The 15,703-nt window shown below is 39.0% G+C and overlaps 1 protein-coding gene across 1 annotated transcript in view; it reads right to left on the bottom strand.

Annotated features, from left to right (window-relative positions):
• Positions 1-15,703, bottom strand: part of LOC120926558 (zona pellucida-like domain-containing protein 1) — a 70,077-nt gene that overhangs the window by 36,833 nt on the left and 17,541 nt on the right. Inside the window, exons 4-5 of the mRNA XM_040336625.1 lie at positions 4,897-5,081; positions 2,391-2,463 (exon numbers count right to left, since the gene is read on the bottom strand). Of these exons, the coding sequence (XP_040192559.1) occupies positions 2,391-2,463; positions 4,897-5,081 (258 nt within the window). The remainder of the gene's footprint in view (positions 1-2,390; positions 2,464-4,896; positions 5,082-15,703) is intronic.

Here is a 15,703-nt window from a genome sequence, read left to right as displayed (position 1 = left end):
TCCCTTTTAATCTTCTGAGCAGATTGCATTCTGTAGTCTCTCTACATATGTTTGAGTGTGCCTCCTACTACCACTACTATACCTAATACTATCATTGTTCCTCATTATTCCATGCACTTGGAACTTGTCACTCCTTACTCAGCATTTATATAATTCTGTTTTTGTTGCAGACACCATTGTCTTTAAAGTTTACATTAAGTATTTTATCTGATCACAGAGTGATTTAATTGTTTTATTTTACTATGCCATTTGTTGAAACTGTTTATAGATAACACTGCATTTTGGGAAGTAATGGTAGAGTGTGAGTACAGTGTGCTCGTTCACTTTGTCTCACATATGTTGCACATTTTTTTTTTCATTTGGTCATTAGATATGTGTCTATTTAACGCTGCATCATTTTTATTACTGGGTAGCATAGCATTTAGAGCTGAAATAATCCATGGAAATACATCACTTGGTTTATAGGCCTTCATGCTCCCATGATAATCCACACACCTTTGATATATATATCGTGCCAAATGCACCCCCTCTTGTTATCTACTGCCAGGTGCTTTCCATTTCCTAGTCTGTATAAATTTCTCAGGCTTTCTAGCAGTTTCTTTTCTCATGCTCTCCTTTCTCCCTCCCTCCTTATTCCTTTCTATCCCCCCCCCTCCACCCTTACCTTGGGTGACCACTGGGTTACTTCTGCACTCCATACTTCATTATATACACCGGTAATAATTTGCCATGGCTCCCTTAACCGTATACTTTTATTATCTGGTGCTTTACCTTGGCAATCATAGATACTGTACATCTTACATAAGATAATGAATAGGAAAATAGTACAAGGTCTAGCACTGTTCCACAATCCCCAAGCTCAAAACTAAAGGTGTTTCTGTTTTCATTCATAAATATCTCTGGGCCAGATTCTCGTAGAATGGCGTATCTTTGCGGCGGCGTAACGTATCCGATTTACGTTACTCCTCCGCAACTTAGACGGGCAAGTGCTTTATTCTCAAAGTGCTTGCTCCGTAAGTTGCGGCGGCGTAGAGTAAATCGGCCGGCGTAAGCCCGCCTAATTCAAATGTTGAACATGGTGGCGTGTTTTATGACAATGTGCTGTGACCCGACGTGATTGACGTTTTGCACTTACGGCGCATGCGCCGTCCGTGGAATGTCCCAGTGTGCTTTGCGGCAAAGTATGCCGCAAGGACGTATTGGTTTAGACGTGTACGTAAATGACGTCCAGCCCCATTCACGGACGACTTACGCAAACTACGTAAAATTTTCAAATTTCAACGCAGATACGACGGCTCGGATTCGGACTTACGACGGCGTACATGGCGCTACGCCGTCGTAAGTCCTCTGAGAATCCGGGCCTATATGCACAAGTCACAGGAAAATGTAATCCCTTTTGATACCTATTTTTAAAAGGTAACCACAATCTAAGTTTTACGTACCTAATACCTTCCAAATACTGTCTGCAATACCATAGTCTTTTGTGGATGGTCAAATAGTTCTGGGTGGTGACTTTGACTTCCCTATAAATCCTTGTTATGACACTTCCAAAAATAAAACATTTAGGAACCTTTGCAAAGGAAAACTTGAATGTAAAATATTCTACCTGAAGTTTGAACTAATGGAGTATCCTCCACCCAACCAACAATGATTTCACTTATTTCTATACAGCTCACAATCGCATAGTAGAATAGATTATTTTTTGTATCCCAACGCCTACTAGATGCCCAGCCTAGAATTTGAATTGGCCCAAAGCTTTGGTCTGACCATTGTCTAGTCTCATCTAGCCTTAAATTGGGGTTCCTTCCCTATTTCGGCATTTAAATGACAATTTGGTCAATAACATTTAGAACTTTAGGAGGCACACATCTCTGCGATTCTAAAGTCAGGAAAGGATGACAAAGATCACAGAATCTACAAGTCTATCTTGTTTCTAAATGGATGAATTATACTCCAAATGAATAATCAACTAACTGCAACCTTTACTACCTACTTAAATACACAAATACTAATTAGGTTTTATATTACATAGAGTAGCACATGATAACTCTAACAAGACCACAAACTTTTATATACTGCCAAAGTTGTACGATTCTCATTAGATGGCACTTTGCATTGTGGCAGCTGGCTGTAGTATTGGATGGTCGTCGGGTATTACTCACCTTGATTTATGCTGGATCCACATTACTAACTGATGTGACAGACACTTGATATACATCATGAGTTTTTTTTTTAAATAATTAATGTTTTTGTTTTTTTGGTGTTATCTACAGATGACAAAATGGCTGAATATGGGTCTGTAGTCATGGAGATTAACTCATCTTTAAATATATAAATAAATATACTAGGGTTTGGAATACAAAGTAATCTACTTAAATTAAATGACTTACCGAAAACAACCGAACATAGAGTGTACTGACGAAGCTTCCATTATTGGTAGTCATAGCTATATTATTCCCAGCCCTAAAATTAAAAATAAATATGTTTGGCATGTAACAAACATTTAAAAATGCTTCCAAAAACTTCAGGAAAAGAGAATTTGTATATAGTACTCACTATTGATTCCATAGAAAAATATGTGTGTGTAGGTATGTATTTACTGATTGTATAGTCATATGTAGACAGATGTGCATTTTCGTGAGGTAAGGGAGAAGGTTTGATTTAGATTACAGAATCCCTAAACCTGCATTGGGGAAGTTTTTTCTATAAAAATGGGTTGAGGTATAGGTGAGGTAAGCATGATTTTTGGTACTGTGGAACCTAATTTTGCCAGGAAATTTACTCAGGAATATATATCTGTCATTGTGTGTGGTCACCAATAGTGATGAGCCAAACTTCACTGGGTTTGTTGAACTTCAAAGAAGTTTAAATATCAAGTCAGAACCCCTCTAAAATCAATAGGTTTGTAGCCTGCTTAGTTTCCTGCCTATTTTCTTACAAGGCTGGGCATACCCGACCATGTAATTGAATAGGCAGGGAGATATAAGGGGTTGGTATAGACACAGTGGGTGCAAGCAGCCTTTGCTTCCTTATAAACCTTTAACAGTCGGAAGCTGTCACATTCATTCATCCATGCCAACCACCCTAAATGTTTGTCATTCATGCAAACGTGTGAAAAGCCACTGTTTGGTCTGAACGTAAGTAACACTAAGCTCATCCCTAGTCAGTAACTGCAGTCATTCGTTTAATCATAGTTGGGGTTTATTTGTCAGTGTCTGCCACTGAAAGTAATTTTAAGGTATTACAATAGATAACAAAACACTTTCAAAAACATTACCTACCTCCTAATAGGTTTCTCTGGAACCTCTTGAATAATATCTGTCTAGTTTACTAAACCAGGTTAAAAATTGATGGTTTGGGAAGTACATCAAACTCTGTACTAGGTTGGTGTTTTATAAAGAATATTGTATTTTCTTTAAAAATGATTAAAGGATGCTGGAATATAATTCAGAGTTGTGCCCCACTGTAAAAAGCCTCTAAAATCCTAATGTATTTCATAACATTTTAAGTGTAACTAAAGGAAAACCGCTAAATGCAGGTTTAAAGATTTGCAATGTATATCGGCCTTTATTGCAATATACATCCCTGCCACAATGAAAAGACAAGACATTCACTTTAATAGTCATAATTCAAATGTACAGCTCCCTGTATCAGCTCATTGGAAAGAGCTGGTGATGATACAGAATTACTATCCAATGAGCAGGCTGGAAGCATAGGTGCATCATCTGCTTTCCTATGATGGAGGTGGTAAAAAAAATCAAAGCAATGACAGGTTTTCGGTTTGCCTGCAGTACCATTTAAACTACAATACAACAATTTTGACATTACATATTGGATTGTGTGGTAAACAGTGAATAGTTACGAAATTGATATGAAACATCCTGTAGTATTTGGCTGGATCTAATTACAGTGGTATGCCTATTGACATCTTGATAAAGTAGGCAAATTGTGCATTTTTGTTTCTTATATGACAAATTGGACAGTGTACATACTGTATAAAGATACACTTTCAGACCCTATGCTCACTTATTGGATGTTGTCATATATGTAACTGCATATTCTAAAAGTGTGACTGCATATATGTGCCACTTTTGACCATACATATGGTAAGGGCAAGACAACCTCAAATGACTTAATCATTATAATTAATAACTAATTTAACATAGCCAGCACAGTATCTTTCTTTGCACTAGTGGCATTGGGTTTGATTTATAAAAGGCAAATCTATTCACTTTGCAAGGAAAACTACCCCAAACTATGCAAGAAATACTCAATCTCATGCAAGAAAAATAAAACCGCATTTTGCTTATATACTGTATATATTCAGCAGAGTGTCACCTCATTCACTAAGCTTTGTTGGAAAAGGAACAGTCTGTTGGCCTTTAATCAACCCTGGTATCTTCTAGAAGTTGGTTCTTCCCCCTATTTCCTGGTTTCCTTTGTATACGTTAGTAGTTTTCTCTCAAAAGCAAAGAAAATATATGTAGGTCCATTTTTTTTCTTCGTATGCTTCCTATAAGCCTGCAGTGGTCCCCATGTCCTCTCCTCCATCTGGAGACTGTTGTACCTGGACTGATTGCCATCAGGCTTTTTACAAAGCGTTTTTTCTTCACATGTTGGTGGGTAGTTTTTATCTGTTTTTATAAATAAGTTTACCAAGGATAATGCACAAGGCTGGTGCACCCTCTTTTCTTTTTTCCTTTTCTTCCTATAGTGTGCATGTGTGAAATGGAAATTAGATTTGGTTGATGAACTAAACTGATGAGAATGGCTCTTTGAACTATTTAAAGTTCTGCATAAAGTGTTAACATATATAATTTCTGGAAACAAAATAAGCACACAGCATAGTTCTTTCTAAATAATACTATTACTACTGAGTTATCGTCTTATACTTACACATCCAGCCTAGTGTTGTTCATAAGATATTCAAGAGGATAGCTACAGGAATATAAATACTTCAGTTCAGGGCTCCGGGTGATAACGCCAGCAATTGGATCTTTAGATTTGATTATTCCACTAATGTTAACAAATTGAATGTTTGAAAAGATGTCAAAAACTCCTTGACCTAAAGTGTCCGTTATCTGTTTCGGTTTAAGGGGGAAAAAAGACAACTGTTAATGCCACACTGTTTTACAGTATTAGTCCATTTAATTATTTTTCTTATATTTATTTTATTTATAAATTAATCCTTGCATTAAGGAAAAAACTATTTGACCAATTATTGCGCCTCCCCCTCCCTAACCTGAGTTGTCTCTTTCCAATGCTGTGCCCAGCTGCAGCTCTAATCTCCCCTATTCCTAGTCTCAAAGGAGACCCAGGCAGTAGCGTGAGCCATTGGCTTCTTCTGCTGCCAATCAAATCATGGGAGGAGGGATTGGGGGCATGGCCAAGCTGTGCTGTATGTGTCCATGGGCACACACAGCCCATTTTGGGATCATGTCCACACATCTGTCCACATAGCACATGACGTGCTATGGTGGCACATGCAGGAGAGGAGGCGCCATCAGCTTTGGTGGGAAACAAAACAAGAGAAAGTAAGGGGCCACTCTGTGTCATACCATGGCACAGAGCTGGTAAGTATACAATCCTTACCTAAAAAAGAAATAAAAAAAGTACAGTTTTTTAACAAAAAAGGCTTTGCAATCACTTTGTAGGATGAATAGGAAGGTAGAGGTGCCTGTATATACCTGAAGCAGCTTTCATTACCTACTTCTACGGGCCAAATGCCAGGCCATTCTGAGTGGGTAAAGCTGCAGCACTGCCAGGCACTAATGGAGCTTGCATTCCCCCTCCTACAGTGTTAATTTAGTCAATTAAAATATGACTAAAACTAAAATGGCATTTTAGTCAGACTAGGACTAAATTGAAATTTGACTTCAAAATTAACACTGGCCTATGGTGTTCATACCTCAATACCATAAATAACATATTTAATTAATCATTCCAGCAGTATATCAGTTTGGAAATGATAGAGAAATGTTAATATATTACAATTTAATTACACTCAGGGCCGGACTTACCATTGGGCTTGACTGGGCTCAAGCCCATGGGCCCCGCCCAATAGGGGGCCCCCTTTAATTTTTTTTTATTTTTTTTAGGGGTCAGGAGGCCCCCCCCGGGCCCCAGACGGCAACCCCCCTTTTTTATTTAATTTTTTATTAAAAAAGTTTTTTATATATATATATATATATATATATATATATATATATATATATATATATATATATTTTTTTTTATTATTATTATTAAAGGGCCCAGAGGTCTCCAGGGCCCCTGGATGGCAACCCCCCTTTTTCTTAGGGGTCCGAAGGTCCCCGGGCCCCGGATGGCAACCCCCCTTTTTTTATTTATTTTTTATTAAAAAAAATGGTTTTTTTTATATATTTTTTATATATATATAAAAAAATATATATATATATATATATATATATATATATATATATATATATATATATATATATATATATATATATGTATATATATATATATGTGTATATATATGTATATATTTTATTATTATTAAAGGGCCCAGAGGTCTCCAGGGCAACCCCCTTTTTTTTTATATAATTTTTTTTTTTACAGAGGTCCCCGGGGCCCCATGTGGCAACCCCCCCCTTTTTTATTTATTTTTATAAATATTTATTTTTTTATTTTTGTTTATATTTTTTTATTTTTTATTAAAGGGCCCAGAGGCCCAGGGCCCCAGATGGCAACCTCTCTTTTTTATGTATTTTTTATAAATGTTATTTCTTATTTATTTGTATTTATTTTTTTTTATTAAAGGGCCCAGAGGTTTATTTTTTCTTTTTATTAAAGGGCCCAGAGGTACCCAGGGCCCCAGATGGCTACCCCCTTTTTTTATATATACAGTACAGACCAAAAGTTTGGACACACCTTCTCATTCAAAGAGTTTTCTTTATTTTCATGACTATGAAAATTGTAGATTCACACTGAAGGCATCAAAACTATGAATATAACACATGTGAATTATACATAACAAAAAAGTGTGAAACAACTGAAAATATATTTCATATTCTAGGTTCTTCAAAGTAGCCACCTTTTGCTTTGATTACTGCTTGGCACACTCTTGGCATTCTCTTGATGAGCTTCAAGAGGTAGTCACCTGGCGCAGAACCCTATCACTCTTCTTCTTGGTCAAATAGCCCTTACACAGCCTGGAGGTGTGTTTGGGGTCATTGTCCTGTTGAAAAATAAATGATGGTCCAACTAAACGCAAACCGGATGGAATAGCATGCCGCTGCAAGATGCTGTGGTAGCCATGCTGGTTCAGTATGCCTTCAATTTTGAATAAATTCCCAACAGTGTTACCAGCAAAGCACCCCCACACCATCACACCTCCTCCTCCGTGCTTCACTGTGGGAACCAGGCATGTAGAGTCCATCCGTTCACCTTTTCTGCGTCGCACAAAGACACAGGGGTTGGAACCAAAGATCTCAAGTTTGGACTCATCAGACCAAAGCACAGATTTCCACTGGTCTAATGTCCATTCCTTGTGTTCTTTAGCCCAAACAAGTCTCTTCTGCTTGTTGCCTTTCTTTAGCAGTGGTTTCCTAGCAGATATTCTACCATGAAGGCCTGATTCACACAGTCTCCTCTTACCAGTTCTAGAGATGTGTCTGCTGCAAAAGGTGGCTACTTTGAAGAACCTAGAATATGAAATATATTTTCAGTTGTTTCACACTTTTTTGTTATGTATAATTCCACATGTGTTACTTCATAGTTTTGAAGCCTTCAGTGTGAATCTACAATTTTCATAGCCATGAAAATAAAGAAAACTCTTTGAATGAGAAGGTCCAAACTTTTGATCTGTACTGTATATATATATTTTTCTTTATTTCTTATTTTTTTTTGTAAAGGCCCCCCCCGTATCTCAATTTGCGCCAGCCCCCCGCTTCCGCTTCTCAATTTCAGACGCCAGCACCCCCCCCCCCGTTCTCTGCTCCAGGGGGCCCATGCTTTAAGCTGTGTAAGGGGTAGAGTTGCCACCTTTTCTTCAAGCCAAACCTGATCACTTTAGCGGCACAGGGCACATTTTTTTCGTAGTATACACAATAGGATTATAAAAGACCTGGGGCACCTTTGGGTGCCTCAAGGAGAGTGATAATGCAGCGCGCTGCGGCAAACAGTGGGTGTGGCCAAACTGCTCTTGCTGACATCATGGATCCCCCTCAGTGATGCCAAACCTGCCCCCAGACAGCGGCCCGCATCTCCCGAATGGCAACAGATTTTTGTGTGACTACCTCAGTTACTTGGGGAGCCACAGCCCAGTCTAAATAATGTGTCCGGGTTTCAGGCAGACTGAAACCCGGACACAAGATCCCAAACCCGAACTGTCCGGGTGATTCCTGGACAGGTGGCAACCCTAGTAAGAGGCCCCAAAATTCCTGATGGCGGCCCTGCGCATACCTCCCAACACGTACGTTTTCTGCAGGACTTTCCCGCACAGACAGCTTCTTCCCGCAGTCCCGCGAAAGAGTTAATTTTCCCACACTGCAAGAGGAGGCAGCACGGAAGCAGGAGGAACCGGAGCGGTGTGTGGAGGACTGTGGCTGCTGAAGGGAAGAAAGCCGACAGCCGGGCTAATGACAGTCTGTGGCCCCGGCTGTCGGCATAGGTGAGACAACTATGACCCCCCCCTCGCTCATCTTCGACCCCCCCCCAATTCTCGGCTCCAGGGGGCCCCTTCAACACTCAAGCCCAGGGGTCCCCACCACCCTAAGTCCTGCCCTGATTACACTCATTATATTTTAGATGACTAAAATGAGTTTTAGTCGATTAAAATGTACTGGAGATTTAGTCGACTAAGACTAAAACAATTGCAGAAGACTTAAATGGGACTAAAACTAAAATGCCATTTTGATCCTAAGACTAAAACTAAATCGAAATTTGCTGCCAAAATTAACACTGCCCTCCTACCTCACATACATTCCTACTATATTTATCAACGAGGTAAGTTTCCAAAGTCATGTACCAATAAAAATGTTTGACGGGTGGGGGACTGTCAGTTTGGATGGAATTGTTTGAAGCTTTATTCAGCCCAGGTTCACACTGGGCTGTGGGAGTGAAGCCGTGCGAGCTCAGCTGAACTCGCACGATTTCACTCCCGCTGGCAGTCACGATTTTGGCCGCGATTTAAGAGACATCTGTGCAGGTTTCTGCACAGATGTCAATGTAAATCACGGCCCGAAATCGCAAAAAGTAGTACAGGAACTACTTTTTGAAATCGGTGCAGATGCGGCATCGCACCGATTAGGACGGTGTCATTGCCGACAAATGCCGCCGATTTGAGATGTGATTTGACATGTGAAATCGCATCTCAAATCGTACCAAATCGTACCCAGTGTGAACCTGGGCTCAATCAGAATGGCCTGGCATGTGAGTGTATCAGGGGAAATTGAAATATCCTGCAGGTAAATGCATACCTAGGCATAAGCGTGTATGATTGCATATTTTTAACATATGCCTGCTTCTGATGAGTCTAGCTGTCATTTTGAAAGCTGAAGTGTGTGACTCACACATAGTATTAGTAGAGATCGCTCACTGCAGCTGCTGTTTCCTTGGTTGCTGACATTTTGTTACATTGATAACTGATCGAAATGATGTAACTAGTTTAAGTATCACTTCTTTGTTACATAGTTTGATATTTGCATTATTTTTTTATTTGTTTGCCTTTTTATTTTTGGAACGTAATGCTACCAAATACAAGCCTAGTGTTTCTTTCCTTCAATAAAACATGTCTATATACAGCTTTGAGATTGTCGACCCCTTAACCATTCCCTGTGTTATCAGTTAATTTATTACTGCCTATATACAAATACCTCTTTCTTAGGCTGGGCAGCATGCTCCTGATGAATAAGAATGAATAACTTATTGGTGCTGTATGTCTGGCCTCAATCCACCTGCTGCTGCAGCTTGAAACCCAGCCTTATAAATATCGGAACTAAAATGTTATGAAAACTTTATCTCATCCAGTTAAACATCATTATAATTTTCAGATAAAAAATTGAAGTCATTTTTATCATATCCTAAACTTTTTAGTGTTTCTGCAGACTGTGTTCAGACAATGCATAATGTTTTTATTTTTTACAATGTGTTCTTATGTATCAAGGCGGCTCATTCATTTTTCTTGTTCTGGAAACGCACCCTAATGCTCTAAAAAATGTATCTGACCAGTTACACCATCAAAACATGGATCTGACCACAGATACTGTACACTGCAACTTGCGTTCATCTGCAGGATTAAGTCTTATTTTAGCAGTGAAGCCTAATACATAGGGATCACACAATCAGAAATGATTCTGGTTGGTTCCTAGTCATTAGTGGAAACCCTAGCTGTCGGTGATTAAATATAAACTCGGTGGAGTATGGGCTTCGACTTCTCCAAGGTAAGGATTTTTATGAATTAATCGATAGTAGAGGATGTTGTGCTGGGCAATGTTTTTAAACAGACTACAGGCTGTAAGGGGTTAAACAACTGATGGCTGTGTGTTTAGGTGAGTTTATGTAAAGTAAGAGTAAGGTGAGTTCCCTAGGCTAGGTTTGCACATACGCAGGCTGGGAAACATGTGCTAATTGCATGTGTTCCTTGACCTGAAAGGAAAATGTACTGCTGTTTAGCAGATACACAGGGGTGCCACCTGCACACATTGGTGTTTTTGAGTGCTTTAAACGCATGGTGCCGCATTACTTTTTCCCTGTAGGTACATCATCCTATTTAAATGAATGGGCTGCTGTGCCTGAACAAGCATGGCACACAGGTGCCTCAGTAGCCGAATTTCTTACCCAGGTAGCCTTACCTGGGTTTCCTCTTGTATGCTTAGTTTGGATTGGGTAACAGAATCCGACTGTGGTGAGTGGTCCAAGGGTGATAATAATCAACATATCTCTGTGGATATACCTTAACAGGACCTGTCATTTCCCTTTGTTTCTGCACGGCACACAGGACCTAGCCTTGGGCAATGTGTTGTGCTGACTAGTAGAAGATAGGAGACTTAAAGTGAAACTAAACTTTGATTTAAAAAATTTTTTATTCAAGTATGTACTCTTAAAATGTCACTAAACCCACATCATAAAAAAAAAACTATCAATAAATGGTGTATCACATGCTGTTAATGAGATTTTTTTGTATTCTGCACAAAATCTTTTTGATCCTGCTGTTTCCTATGCCCACCTAATGCCCATGTCCCCAATTCAGATAAATATTTTACAGCTGTGGTGACTCTGCACATGCAGTTTTCAGTGAGCTTCTATGCTGAGCATTTCCTCCCTATCACTTTTGAGTAGCCCATGTGTCTGTACACAGTGGTAAATGACAGCCTACTCCCTCGCTCCTCCTTCATGCCCACTAACCAGTCAAACACATGGGGGTGGAATCTTACATCTTGAATGATGATGGCTTCACCTCCCTGTTGTTCTAAGACACAGGCTAGAGGGGCGTGACACAGCCTGTGACTGGCTGAAATTCACCCACACCATGTTATTACCAAAATATAAAAACGATTTGCTTTCAAAAAGATATTTGTATGACAATTTAAAAAAGTTTGACATTATTATTTATTTTTCCTGTATTTCAAAGGCTGTTTTTTTATTTTGAACATGAGACCTACAGTAGAGAACTAGAATCTCCTCCTGTTTGTTTTCCTGCAGACATGCTGGGAAAGACATTTGGTCATGTGACAGCTGTAGATCAATTAGGAAAAAGGTACATGTGGATTTTTTTAAAACAAAAATTACAGTGCCATCCTCCATATACAGAAATAAAAGGGGCAATGTAAATTAAACAGTTTGTGTTTAGTATCACTTTAACTCAAAAAGTACCTTCTATTGTTCCAAGCCTCCTCCACATCCCTGATTTCTTTTTTTTGCAGAGATATAACTTCCTGTTAGAGGGTGGCTACTCTTGTTCTTCATGGTCCCACTGCAAGTAAGACTATAGCTGCCTTCTCTTGCTCACTCCCAAGATAGACTATGGGACTTGGTAGTTTGCATACTGCAGTGAACATGACCGCAACTAACATGCACTGCTTGTTCCAAACAAAGGAAATGAGTGTGAAAACAAAAGATTTTGGAGCTCATGGGGGACATTAAAAACAGGCAGAAAAACACAGTAAGAAATTTCATGAAAAATAGATTACATGGCCATTAGTGGAGTTCCACCAAAAAATGGAACTTCTGCTTTAAGGAAAGGTGGCCCTCTGACATGACATTTGGCATGTTATTTTTTGGGGGGAGCAGAAACCCTCTTTTTTAGAGGGTTCCAGCTCCACTGCCTCCCTGGGCACCACGGCGCCGGAAGGAAGTTCACCTCTCCCCCCTCCCTCTCGGCAATCATATGGGACACGTCAGTTCCCAGATGATTGCTAGGCCAGTCACGTGCGCAGCTCGCGCATTTGCAGTGTGTGCCCGGCTGTGAAGACACAGCCAGGCGCCCACAGTGACAATGCTGACGCTGCGCAGAGGAAGGGAAGATGAGCGGTGCTTTATTCCCCCCGCATTGCTGGACCCCGGCGACGGGCAAGTGTCCGATTATTAAAAGTCAGCAGCTGCCGTATTTGTAGCTGCTGACTATTAATAGATTCATTTTAGTAGGAACACTGCTTTAGGTAGAGGATGTGTATAGATTATTTTTGTAGCATGATATAATATAATATAATATAATATACCTTTTAATTAGTTCACAACAGTGGGCTGAAGCTATTGGAGAATGAAAATAACTTTAGAGTACACATGTTGGCAAACCATATTTTGCACATGTACTTCCATTGCTTTAAGGCAGCAAATTTAACAAAAACTGGATGGGCACCTTTTTTAACATAGAGCACAACAGTTTAAGTTGTGGTGCAACTATACTGTGTGTTGTATGCAATTCTAAATAAATGAAACTACAATGCGCATACAGCGTGAGACTGAAAAAAAATCCTAGGAAGAAAAGTAATTCACAGAATGGTTGCGTGCTTGTTAAAAGATTAGTCTCGTGTTGATTTTACATGGGCGCAATTCGAATATTGAAAAAAAAAATCTCATAAATAAGTAATTGTTTCACGATAATCACTTGCTCTGATTCAATTTTGTGTAAGAAACTTTAAAGAATACAATTTGACATTTCAGCTTCTCACAACCATGGTTGATCAACTGCTAAATGTGGACATTAAAAATCTCTTGTGTAGCTACTATACCCTCTTTGAAACTAATGTAATGTGAGCATTTCAATCAGTTATATTGATGAGAGAATCCGTTAGAAAAATTAATTGTCAACCTAGTGAAATGCAAATGTTAGTCTCTAGAATATACACAATTAGTTTTTTTTTTTCAGTCTTCAGAACTGATTCAGATCAAACCTATCCCTATGCAATTATACAGGTGATAGACATACTGATCATAATATAATTATTACTATTCAATCATGCCCTGTCCTTGTTGGAGAGGTCTCTTTATTTCTCATCAAAGGTACTTCATCTTGGCTAATAATGCAGGTTACTACAAAACATTTAATAAATCAGTGCTGATCTTTTAAGATAAATTGTATACCCAAAACAGTTTTTCGCACAACAAATCGAATTATACATGGAGCATAAACGGCTTTGTCAGAGTGATGGAGAAATGCATGTCACAAATAAGAGGGCAAATAAAATCTTTACTGGCCGCAACAAGATCATACATTTTCATTCTTAGGTTTCCTTGCAATGAAGACTATAAAAACATGTCGGTTTTGTCAAAACATGAAGAATTTTATGCACCTGGAAAATTGTTTTCTGTTGAAACCACAATAAAAAAATTATACGATACTGTGCTATTATGAAACAATTATTGGCAAGGTCCCCATTGACTGATCTCATGAAATCTTATTCCCCAAGTGCAAATAACTAGTAGTTAGTAAGCTGGACAAAAATCTAACATGAATCCTCAATGTGTGTGTGTGTATGTGTATATATATATATAAATATATATATAATAATTTTTGGGGGGGGAATTTCATAGCATGCAGAGAATACTACAATTAACCACTTATCTACTGGGCAATAGTTTTATTTTTCGCACACATTACACAGCATTTTGCTGGAAATTACCTTAAATGCTAGGTTTAAGTGGTTGTAAAGTCATTCATAATAAAACATGTAATCCCCTTTCTTACATGAAGATTTAATGTGTGGTATCTGTAGTTTTTAAGAGATCCTGCAAAATACCTAATTTTACAGCGCCCTGGGCGCTCACGTGATTTGCCCGTGCTCTAAGTGACGAACCATCGAACATACAAGGTACATCAATATATTTAAATGATTAAAAGGGTATCAATTAATAAATATATCTATAAAGTCACAATAATGTATGTGTACTCTTTTGTTGAAAGCCCAGATCTTCATTTATCACTGTTTCTCAACATTCACAAATCAATCAGATCAAGCAGAATAACATTAAGCTGTGACCTAGTAAGACTCCACTCAAAGATTTCCTTGCAAAGCATTGACAAGGCAAATATGTATTTGGGAATGCTGCTTAGTAAACTGCCTGCCTCAAAAAATAATCCAGTTAAAGCATGTCATTTTGATGACATCTGAATTCTAATGATTTTTTATATACAAATGCATTTAATTCCATTATAATTGCATATATAAAAACAACTTTTTTTTACTATAAATCCACATTTATCAATTTAATGTCTACACATAATAGACAATCTTCTGTGATATGTGTTTCTTGATCAGCTACACAAATAGAAGTCCAACTACTGTATAAGCACTATCAATCACATGCTAGTTTCTAAGAGGAGTTCATCTACATCTACCATACTAAATGCATCACTATCTGACACTGTGGAACAAATTGGGAACATGCTGGGAGTTTTCAAGTGCCTCTGCTACTTTTTCTGGGAGTTTTTTTTCGGGGTGAACTTGATGCAAGTGGAGGTCTTAATATGGGAGACGCATGAAAATGCCTATTGTGAGATACTGAACATCAATGTAGTGCCCTTAGGCTGGATACATTTTAGTTTTTGGCTTTGCTGTTCTTACCTGAATGGCAATTTATTTTCTAGGTCTGGTCAGGTCTTCCTAAGCCTGGTGGTTGATCGCGCCTGTCTGCCATTGCAAAACGTTTCCAGAAATCGAGTAGGATGTTTAGCAACTGGGTTAAGAATATTTATCTGACTTCAGCCACTCCCTTGGAGGGGCCGCCCAGAGAGTATGGTTGGGTAGAATATACATATTTTGGAGGGCTCTTGTGGCCTCTGCCCTTGAGAGGCAGCATGTGTTGCTTAAGAACTGTTGCTGTCAGGCTTCAGCATGTGCTTGGCTGAGGGCCTTTCACTAAAGATTGTCGTGGGAAGCTGGTTTGGAAGCTGTCCCTGGTCATTGTGAGTAGGACCATGCCTAGAGCTCCAAGGGTGCTTGTTATGCAGAATGTTGCAGTTTCTCCCTCTAGTGCTGCACTCAGACTGCTTGTATCATATTCCTAAGCCACAAAGCAAAAGAACTGTGGGGCTTTGTAGTCCTGTGTTCAGCCATAACTGGACTCCTGTTTCTCTCTTAGACCACATCTCCCAGTAAGCTTCTAGTTGAAAGGGGGATTATGTGAAAGGCTATTTAAAAAGCAGTTTTTGTTGGGCCCTCTCTCTTCTCCCCATGATCCATCAGTGAGTATTAGAACTGCTACCTGGCTGTTGGGACTGCGACCTGGCTGTTGGGAC

This window comes from Rana temporaria, chromosome 2, assembly GCF_905171775.1.
Source record: "Rana temporaria chromosome 2, aRanTem1.1, whole genome shotgun sequence".
Lineage (NCBI taxonomy): Eukaryota > Metazoa > Chordata > Amphibia > Anura > Ranidae > Rana > Rana temporaria.
This window is presented reverse-complemented; position numbering and strand designations above follow the sequence as displayed.